A 10,609-nucleotide genomic window follows, 5' to 3' on the forward strand; every position below is an offset into this window, starting at 1 on the left:
AGAGGGTAATAAAGAACTACTTGTGGGGATTTTCAGACAATTCTATTGAAAAGTCTGGCTAAAATCATCAAAATACCGAATATGGGGGTGTTATAGGGCTATACGATTTTGTGGACCGATATTGCCCATCTTCAAACTTGACCTGTTTGCAGGCAAAAGACTGATCTGTGCAAAGTTTTAGCATCCAATTTTTTTCGTTTTGACTCTATCGTGATTACAACTGATGAACGGACTAACGGGCGGACGGACAGAGAGACAAACGGACGGACAGAACTAAATCGATTTAGAATTTACGCTAATCAAGATACATATACTTTGTTATGTCTAAAATTATTATTTCGATGAGTTACAAACGGAATGACGAACTTTATACACCCTCCATACTATGTATGGTGGAGGTTAAAAAAACCGAACCTAAACATAGTTTGCGATATTATTTATATACATACCACGATATTATAACTAGCAATGACTTATTTATTCCAATCTGAGAATATCTCAAAAACACTTGCTATTATCGGTGATACTAATAGTAACCTGTGGCTGTGGTTAAACCACAATAATATCTGGATACTTTTTTCCTATGCCGCATCATATCTTATCATATTGTCTACACTTATATTTATTGATATTTGATTTCAATTAAACCATTTTTCTTCTTTATGCCGTCCAAACAACCGACACACATACGTATCCACGCCCAATCGCACACAAAAGGTCAGTTTTGTGCAGTGTATGTTATGATTGCGGTAGAAATCTCAGAAATTTGCTGTTAGGCCCATTGTCGCCGCCAATATTGCCATTGAGAGGGCTATCGAATGTGCGTAATTATTCTTCCGATATAAATTTTAATTTACATTGGACGCATTCACACACACTTGCAAACATACATATGGTGCGTGAAAGTAAAGGCATGTACGTGTGTGTTTTTCTTTGAGTAAGACAATGTGAGGAGAGAGTGCGGCAGAGAAACAGAGAGTGAGAGAAAAAATCAATTATTTTCCAATTTCATGCAACCAGTGAGCCGAGTTGCCACATTGGGCTGTGTATGCAACAAAATGGTAGGGAAATTGTGTCAATTAGAAATAACGGTGAAATGTAGGAAAATGGGCAACAAAAGTCGTAGTAGCCTAGTCAGAATAAAAAATTATCATAAATGTCTTCAATTTTTGCACTTCAATATGTGTATTCGAGAAATATAACAAATTTATTTTTAACCCAATAATTTTAAGTTCTATGATGAAGCGTCTTTATTTATTGGACTTTTTATCTTCTTAGTTTTTATACCCTCCACCATATGTAGTATGAAGGATATACTAAGTTCATCATTCCGTCTGTAACTCATCGAAATAATAATTTTAGACATAACAAAGTATATATATTCTTGATCAGCGTAAATTTCTAGGACGATTTTACCATGGCCGTCCGTGCGTCCGTCTGTCCGTATATTGAAATCACGCTACAGTCAAAGTGAATTAAGATAAGAAGCTACAATTTTGCACAGATCAGTCTTTTCTCCGCAAGTAGGTCAAGTTCGAAGATCAGTTCACGATATCATATTGCCCCCATATGACGGTACCCCACTGATATTCCATATTTTAGCGATTGTAGCAAAATTTTTCAATAAAATTGTTTGAAAATCCACAAAGTGAGTTACTTCTGAGTACTTTACCCCCTGGACGAGTTTTGTCTATAAAGGTCCACGATAAAGTATATCCCCCATATAACGACACCTCCCTATATTCGGAAGTTTTATGATTTTAGTCACATTTTTCAATCGAATTGTCTAAAAATCCATACTAGAAGTTCTTTCTATGCACTTTACCACCTGAAAGAGAAATGCCTATAAAGTTCCACGATATCGTATATCCCACATACAACGGTACACCCCGATATTCAATATTTTGACGATTTTAGGAACATTATTCACCGGAGTTGTTTCAAATTTGGTATTTAGAATTCGTAATGCGTACTACAGCCTATGACAAAAAATTACGTATGCAGGCCCACGTCTTCGTATAGCCTCCATATAACGGTACCTCCTAATATTCGATATTTTGATGATTTTAGCCATAATATAAACCGGAATAGTTTTAAATTCAGTATTGGAAGATATTAATGGATACAACATATGGCAAAAAACTACTTATGCAGGTCTACGTCTTCGTATAGCCCCTATATGGCCTGTATGGTACATCCCAATTTTCGGTATTTTTATGAAATTAGAGACATTAGAGACAAAATTTTCAAAGATAATATTTTACTGCACAGAAAGAGAAATCCTAATATTTGCATCAGTGCTAGGTCAGGTGCAAAAATGGGCAATATCGGTCCACTCCACCAAGTACCACCCCTACAAATGGTCAAAATTTAGAATAATTATAACTCATATAAAATGTTATGTAAGACTCCGATTGTCTCGAAATTACACACATCACAATATTTTTATTAACCCTAGGTCTGGTGTGAATATGGAATATAGCAGTCCACTGCTTCTGGTACCTCCCCCACAAAGGGTCAACATTTTAAATATTCATGAAGGTCATAAAACACGAAATTAAAATCCGATCCCATTCAGACTTGGCACATCTCAATATATCGATAAACACAAGATCTGTTATAAAGATAGTAGAGATCGGACCATTCCTTCTGGTACCTCCCTCACAAAGGATCAAAAATTTGAATACCCATGAAGTTCATAAAACGTGAAATTAACATCCGATTCTATTCAGTCTTGGTACATCTCAATATTTCCATCAACGCACGATCTGTTATAAAGTTGGTAGAGATCGGACCATACTTTCTGATACCTCGCCCACAAAGAGTCAAAGTTTTGAATAAACAAAACGATCAAAAAATCCGATATAATCATCAGGTTTTCAATATATTTCACACATCCCATTATTTCCACTAACAAAAGATCTGTTATGAAGATGGGATATATCAGTTTACTGCTTCTGGTACCTCCCCCACAAAGGGTCAGAATTTTGATTTTTTTTTTTTTTTTTTTTTTTTTTTTTTTTTTTGAAGCTCATAAACACGAAATTAACATCCGATTCCATTCAGGCTTGGGACACATCAATATTTCTATCAACACAAGATCTGCTGTGAAGATGGGAAATATCGGTCCATTCCCTCTGGTACCCCTCTGGTAATATTATTATATCAGTCTAAGGCAGGGCTAGGCAAAGAGTATCCCTTGGGATATCTGTGTGTTCACCAACACAATTGTAAAAAATAAATTGTTTTGAAATTTCTGTCAAATTGGTTTGGGGAGAATATTTAGTTTTGTTCGAGCAGTCGATAAGGAAGGTGCTGTCGGATATTTTTATGAATACACCGTAAGAAATATTGGAGCACATAAACATATCTTACTACATATTTAAAACAAATATTTCCGAAATTGTAAAAATTACAACTTTTGACATTTATCTTTTCTTATTGAATTCTATTTGACAAAATTTGCATACGAATTCACATGTTAGGAATGGAAATTCATTTCACATTGTTAGATAAATTTATTGTCCTTCCAAATTAGTGGACATTTTCATATCCTTTGATTTCTCTGAAATTATATGTACGTTCTTAGTCAATTTTAGGAAAAATAGCAAGATGCGATGTTTATCATTATATTTGTAATTCATAGAAATAATCTTTTAGAACCCAACGCAGGATATGAGTTTCTGATCAGCATAAAATTCTACGACTATTTGCGTATGCCAGCCTGTGGAAATCGGAATCGGATTTTTAAAGGGGCAACATAGACGAAATTATTCAACAAAAATAACATAAAAATTATATAAAATTTCTTATATATTTTTTAATTTTAAAATGAATCATAATTGAAATAATTCTACAAATATATCTCCGAATTGTCTGTCAAAATATTAATTTTTTACTAACGAAGTTATTTTGAAAACAGAAAATTTTAAATTGATAATTTAAAGATAACAAATTATTTCTCACTCTGTAAAGAGAGGCAAAAAATACTTGCAATATTTTGTTATTTCAAAACACATACAATCACAAAAAATTTTTGAGGCTCTCTGCCTAGCCCTGGTCTAAGGTCAGATACGAGTTGGTCAATATTGTCTCACTGCTTCGTAACCTGTCCCATAAAGGGGGCAGCATTTTGAAAAGTTTGAATTATCAAGGCTGGTGGTATACATCTGTCGGCAAATCCGACTGATACTATTTTACTTGTTTTATATACATATGTATTGTTTCCGGCTTTTATAGGGAATTTTAAGTTTTTTTTTCCCAAATTATTCGCACATAAATAAAAGTCCATAAGTGCTCCACAATTAAGGCAAATAAAATAATACGGCTTTTGGTGTTCTTTTTACACTCTTTTTCATGATTTATAATTAAAAACACAAGAGTCTCAATAAAATAAATATAATAATCAGTGAGATTACACTCCTGAATTTTAGGTAAAATATATTTAAATCGGAATTTTCTTCCAAACTCATGTTCATCCATTAGATTTGTTAAAAATAAATTAATTACAAATTAATTAAAAACATTTAACAAAAAAGTAAAAAAAATACCCAAATAGTTAAATAAATGGCAAATTGCCACGTTCTAAATCTAATCCATCTGGCAACCCATCACTCAAGTGATACGGTTGGCAATTGAAAAACAACAGTTCATGAGATTGCAAAAACTTGAAAAAGAAATGAAAACAATAACACTACACATCATGGGGCTTACTCATATAAACAATAAATATATGATGAACTGGCGTTGAGGAAGAATGCTGGAGGAATACAACTACTTACATTGACAGATGTTTCAGCAGTTGATTTTTGATAAGAGAAACCATTTTGATTGGAAATTTCGTTTAGTAGTCAGCTTTAAAGTTGTATAATGCAATAATAACTCCAACATGGATAGTTGGAGTGGAGCTGCTTGGTTGTTAAGTAGGTAATGTGGGAAGCACTCAAATGTCAAATGTATTTTGTTTTTGTTTTCTTCTTTTTTTATAACACAACTGTTTTTGTTTTAATTATTTTCTAACACAAACAATTACTTTTTGATTTTTTTCGGGGTATTTTTTTCTGTTTATTTTTTGAAACAACACAACACAATGACTGGTGGGCTCCACGGAGGGCTCTCCCAATTAATATTCTCATTGACACATCACGACGACGTTAGAACAATAGCAACAATACACAGCACAGGCAAGACAAGAGTACAGACAAACTCTCACACACTCTCTCTCTCCCACCTACTTGTATGCAGGCAAACAAACAGACACACGAATAATCACTCTCCACGGCAATGATTCTTTTTCTACTTTACACTTCTATTATATTTTTGCATTGAAGGCATTCTTTTTCAATTCCAACTGCTGCTTCTGCACTTTCTTGCTGAACTTTTTTTGGCCCTTCTTACATTCTTCCACTAATCAGATGGTAGATTTTTTTTAATTGGAGAACATATTTTTTTCCTAAAAACTTTTCTTTTGATTAAATCATTGCATTCGGTTATTCTTCTGCGAGATTAATAATTTTCTTTTACACGTTACAATTTTATTTTCACTTTTCTTTTCCTTTTTCAAAATTGTTGTGCACTAAGGCAACAAAGAAAAAATTTTGCAAACAGAATGTAAAAAGACACAATAATACACACACATACACACACAATGAAAGATTTTGTTTAATGCCGATTATACCCGATAGTTGAACCGCTCTCGCCGAGTTACAGAACACAATTGATGATTCTCTCCATTTGTGGGGCCAGCTAAGTGTGTGTGTGTGTTATGTGCCAGCTGGCCCCCCAAAAACAGCTGATTTTGACACCATCAACGAATGAGAGAGTTAAAAAAGAATATATAAGAAAAAAAACGAAGAAACAAGAGATAATTGAAAGACAGTAACCTGGTACAGTGTTTGGAATGTCGTAAAAAATTCTTATAAGAAAGCATTTATTGGATTTGAAAAAAAATACATTGAACAATTTTCAGTCGACTTTGCCGACAGATGTATACCCTCTGCCGATGTTCGATTATGTCAATATATTTTGACTTCTGTTATGATTATTCAATTTGTCGCCCCTCTATGGTGTAGGTTCTGAAGGAATGCTCTGAAGAGAGTGGAATGCTTATTTCGCTTTCTTTGAGCGTTTTGTTTTTCAAAATTTTGAATCCCGTGTGGGGAGGTACAGATTATAACAGATCTTGTGTTGATGGAAATATTGAGATGTGCCAAGTCTGATTGGAATCAGAGTTTAATTTCGCGTTTTATGAGCTTCATGGTTATTCAAAATTTTGACCCGTTGTGGGGGAGGTACCAGAAGGAGTGGACCGATATATCGAATATTCTCAGCCAATCCTGTGTTAGTAGAGATAATGGTATGTGTGAAATATGAAGGGAACCGGATGCTTATTTTGGATTTTATAATCGTTCAGGTTATTCAAAACTTTGACCATTTTTATATATTCCATATTCACACCCGACCTTGGGTTAATAAAAATGTTGTGATCTGTGTAATTTGAAGACAATCGGACACTTACATCAAATTTTATAAGAGTTATAATTATTCAAAATTTTGACCCTTTGTAGGGGAGGTACTTGATGGAGTTTACCGATATTGTCCATTTTGCTACCTGACATAGCAATGATGCAAATATTAGGTTTTGCAAAGTTGGAGCAAAATCGGATTATCCTTTCACTTTCTGTGCAGTAAATTATTTTGTTTGAAAATGTTGTCATTTTGTGGGGGAGATACCAGAAGGATATTGTGCATCTTCGAACTCGATCTAAGTTTGCCAATAATATTACGATGTGCCAAGTTTGGATCAAATCGGATACTCTCATCAAGAGTAATCATCAGCCAGACAGACGGACGAACATCGCTAAATCGACTTTAAATGTTCTGAAACGGGTTTGGTCCAAAGAGACCTAGTGTCTAAAACCGTTACTTCGATGGGGCACGTTTTGGCCGCATCAAATGATATATACCCTCTGTAGCCACATGGCTGGGGTTATAATGAGATAAAAAATGCCGCCCAAAGTCAATCTTATCTGATGCAAAATACATTAGTACAGCTATCAAATTGGGCCCATGGCAATGCACCATTCACAAGAAAATCCAAAAGTGTACAAATTCTGTATTTCAGTACAGGATGGATTGACAACGAATCGTTCTATGAGCGACAATTATCTCGGTACAATCCTACTCAGAAACTTAGAGAAGCATACAAAAGGTCACATTGCACTCTATGCTCACCTTTTTAAACCATAAGTTATGGTACAATTAAATCAAGATAACCTCATTTTAGATAATAATATAATATATTTTAAACACTTTAATACTCGTTTGCTATTTGTCGGATATCCCTACCTTATGCTATGTTTACGTTAGAACTTTTTGTAAGGTTAACCTACTTTGAGAGGATTTATTTGAAGTATAAATAATGGATATGACAATTTTAATCCAAATCCAGTCGGTTAACCCATTTATATATAAACGTACTGTTACAATAGTCATTTTGCTATTATCGATAATCGATCTATATATCCCTAATTGTGAGCAATCCACGGGCAGACAGAATTGACAGAGGCAAAAATAACTAGATTTTTTGTTTGAATCAGTATTCCAGCGTCTTTTTCTTTGACGAACCTATGTCTTTTAGCCAATTTTCGCTTTTAATAGATAATTAATTTCCTTTCTAAAAAAAACTTCAATCACAGCATTTCTCAACAGCCACCGCCGTTATTACCATTCGCTCGGCTTTGTCAACATATCGCAGCTGATTTGCTTCCCTCCACTATTCGTAAACATTACGATAATAACGACAGTTGGTTGTTTTTATTTCCTCCTTGATTCGTAAACACAACAATTTTGCTTTGCCATTTCTGTTTATTGGTCATTCTGCTCTATTTACCTAATTCGTGGCATTTGGAACGCTTTCATATTTTGGTCTCTGCTAATCACAAAGAATCGATAGCAAATTGTTTGCTAATCATCGTAAAATGATAACCCATATCTTAAACATCTGTTGCTGTGTTGTCGGCCGTTTTGTTTTGATTCCTTTTGTGTTGTCCGCCTTTCCCTTTTGATTCCATCTTTATTTCGATTTTCTCTCTGTGCTGTCTTTCTTTTCAGTGTTGCCATATCAGAGTCACATTTCTTCTTTTGGTAATTTGGTGTCGTGAAAATTTGATTTATATTCGGATAAAACGGCGAAATTATCTAAATTTTTGCAATTTTAAGACTTTGTGTGGACGGCCAATATGTCCCAAATACCTAGTGAATTGGTACAGAGCGTCTGCGAAGTGACGGGGACAACTGAAGCCGAGGCCAAACATTTACTCTCGGCCTGCAACAATGAAGTGGAAGCTGCAGTTGCGTTGTTTTTCGAAGGTGGTGGTACAAGTCAGTTGGCCGCCAGCGATGATGCCAGCTTACCAATGATTGGTGGCGATGATGAGGATGGGGTGCGGGCACCCATTGCTCCGATACGTGAACAGTTGATTGGTCCAGAAGATGATAATTTTTACGCTGCTGCACCACCGCCACGATTGCGTAGTACACGCCGCGTCAAAGTTTGTCCTTTGCGGGATTTTGCCCGCGAGGGTGCTCTAATGGAGGAACAATTGCAGCAGCAAGAAGCCGGTAGTTTTGTGGCACTGGACAATCTCTATGAAGCTGCTACACACAGTCGCAGTTCGTCGAGAAGAAATCGGGCAGCAGATATGGTGGTGGCAGCCCAAATGTCCGAGCCGAAAAAGAGTCGTTTGGAGGATTTATTTCGGCCACCAACAGATATTGCATTTGCTGGCAGTATGCAGGCGGCACGCAACCGGGCCGAAGCCCTGCATCAATGGTTGCTGGTGAATGTGCAAAGTGATAATTTCGATTCACAGCTATTGAATCGAGATGTATGGTCCGACAAGGCATTGCGAAAGCTAATGAAAAGACAATTTTTGTTATGGCAGGTTAGTGGAAATGACTGATTAAAAAAAGTAAAAAAAAGCTGAGAGAAATTTGGCTATTTGCAGGTCGATGGTGATTCATCTGAGGGCAGGCGCTTTGTGGCCTTCTATCATTGTGCCAAGATTCCATATGTGTGCGTCATCGATCCACGTACCGGTGAAGAAATGTGGAAATGTCCTAATCCCAAAAAAGCTAGCGTATTGCTTAGTGAACTCCAAGAGTTTCTGGTGGAGCACAAAGATTTTAGCAAAGAACTGGAAGATGATTGTGGTCCATCCACATCCAATAAACGTTCAGCCACTGCCATTTGTTTGGATAGCGATGATGAGGGCGGAGAAAGTAAATATAATGCCGATGCTGATGAGGGCAATTCCAATGCCAGCAGTGTTTCATCGCAAAAGTCTGGAAAAAATCCCAAGAAACGCAATAAAATAATGGAACTATCGGAAGATGAGCAAATTGCGCTAGCCATACGTAACTCGATGAAGGAAAATGGAGGCGGTAAAAATCGCAAGAAAAATGGTATTATTGATGATGATGATGACGACGATGAGGAGGATGAGGATGGTGAGGGAGCAGCCAATGAAGATGCGGCCAGTGATATAGGCAGTGTAGAAGAATTCAATGAGGACGACACCAAGGCTGCCTGTGAACGCACCTCCTATGAAGAACAATTGGGCGCCAATAAAACGGAACTGACCATGCTTAAGCTGAGAATAATCAATGCCGAAGGTGCCGATGAAGTGGTCCAATTGCGTTGGCCTTCCGACACCAAAGTGGAGGTCCTACGCTCCTACATACGACAATGTCATTCACATATTCCAAAAAGCGGCTACAAGCTGATATGTGCTTTTCCTCGAAAAACTTTAGAATCTGAACATAATACGTGTACATTAAAGGAAATCGGTCTACACCCCTCTGCCAATTTACACATAACCTTAGACGATTAAGAATGCACAGAGCTATGGATTTGTTACACTACTACTACAACTACTATGTTTCTTGCAGCTATCATTCGTTTATATGTCGTCTTTGTCTCTTAAATTATTTCGTGTTTATTTTTTAGTTTAATTTCTCAATTTTATTTTATTTTTTTTTGTACTCATTCATCACCAATGTCATTTACATGTCTGTGACTCCCATGTTCCACCTGACTTCAGCTATTTTCTTTTTTTTTGTTCACACATACCTACCTATTTTTTATATACTCTTTACATTAAATGCGTCTTCATCGTAAATAAATGAAATTAAGAACCTACCAATAAAATATAATAAGTCCAATGTTAAGGAATTCAAAAAATGAGTTGTTTGTTACGATTTAATTGAAAATCCATTCGATATACCCTAATGTCCATTGCGTCTGAAGAATACTCCTTCACTAGCCTCTAAATCTTACCTATGGAGCTCTTTCAAGAGTAATATACCATCTTAGCTCGTTGCTCGATATTTCTCTTGTAGTTAAGTTGGAGATCGGAAATAACAGATTTACTTGTCTTCTGGATATAGTATCAGTGTGACACCGTCCAGAATCAGTGGCGAAAATTCTCAAAATCCCAAGGACTAAAATTAGTGAAAATGCTTTAAATCAATAAACTCTAAAAATTAGATTTGAATGTAATGTCTTCTAATCGCAAGACTTATAAACCAATAAATAACCATTTAGTTC

General features: G+C 35.8%; 2 protein-coding genes across 6 annotated transcripts in view; one reads left to right on the top strand and one right to left on the bottom strand.

Moving 5' to 3' along the window:
- The window catches only part of LOC101900042 (bridge-like lipid transfer protein family member 3B), a 120,784-nt gene extending 115,055 nt beyond the window's left edge, over nucleotides 1–5,729 (bottom strand). For 2 of the 5 annotated variants that reach the window (XM_059125553.1, XM_059125555.1), the window contains exon 1: nucleotides 4,782–5,729. In XM_059125553.1, coding sequence (XP_058981536.1) covers nucleotides 4,782–4,825 — 44 coding nt within the window. In that variant the 5' untranslated portion in view covers nucleotides 4,826–5,729. The remainder of the gene's footprint in view (nucleotides 1–4,781) is intronic. The other 3 variants (XM_059125557.1, XM_059125552.1, XM_059125554.1) reach the window with 2 other exon arrangements.
- A 2,228-nt stretch (nucleotides 5,730–7,957) lies between these two features.
- Nucleotides 7,958–10,218, top strand: LOC101901496 (UBX domain-containing protein 7). The gene is made up of 2 exons (XM_005191094.4): nucleotides 7,958–8,945; nucleotides 9,009–10,218. The coding sequence occupies exons 1-2, from the start codon at nucleotides 8,241–8,243 to the stop codon at nucleotides 9,891–9,893; spliced, it is 1,590 nt and encodes a 529-aa protein (XP_005191151.2). The 5' UTR covers nucleotides 7,958–8,240; the 3' UTR covers nucleotides 9,894–10,218.
- Nucleotides 10,219–10,609: the final 391 nt, after the last annotated feature.

This window comes from Musca domestica, unplaced genomic scaffold (assembly GCF_030504385.1).
Source record: "Musca domestica strain aabys unplaced genomic scaffold, Musca_domestica.polishedcontigs.V.1.1 34, whole genome shotgun sequence".
Lineage (NCBI taxonomy): Eukaryota > Metazoa > Arthropoda > Insecta > Diptera > Muscidae > Musca > Musca domestica.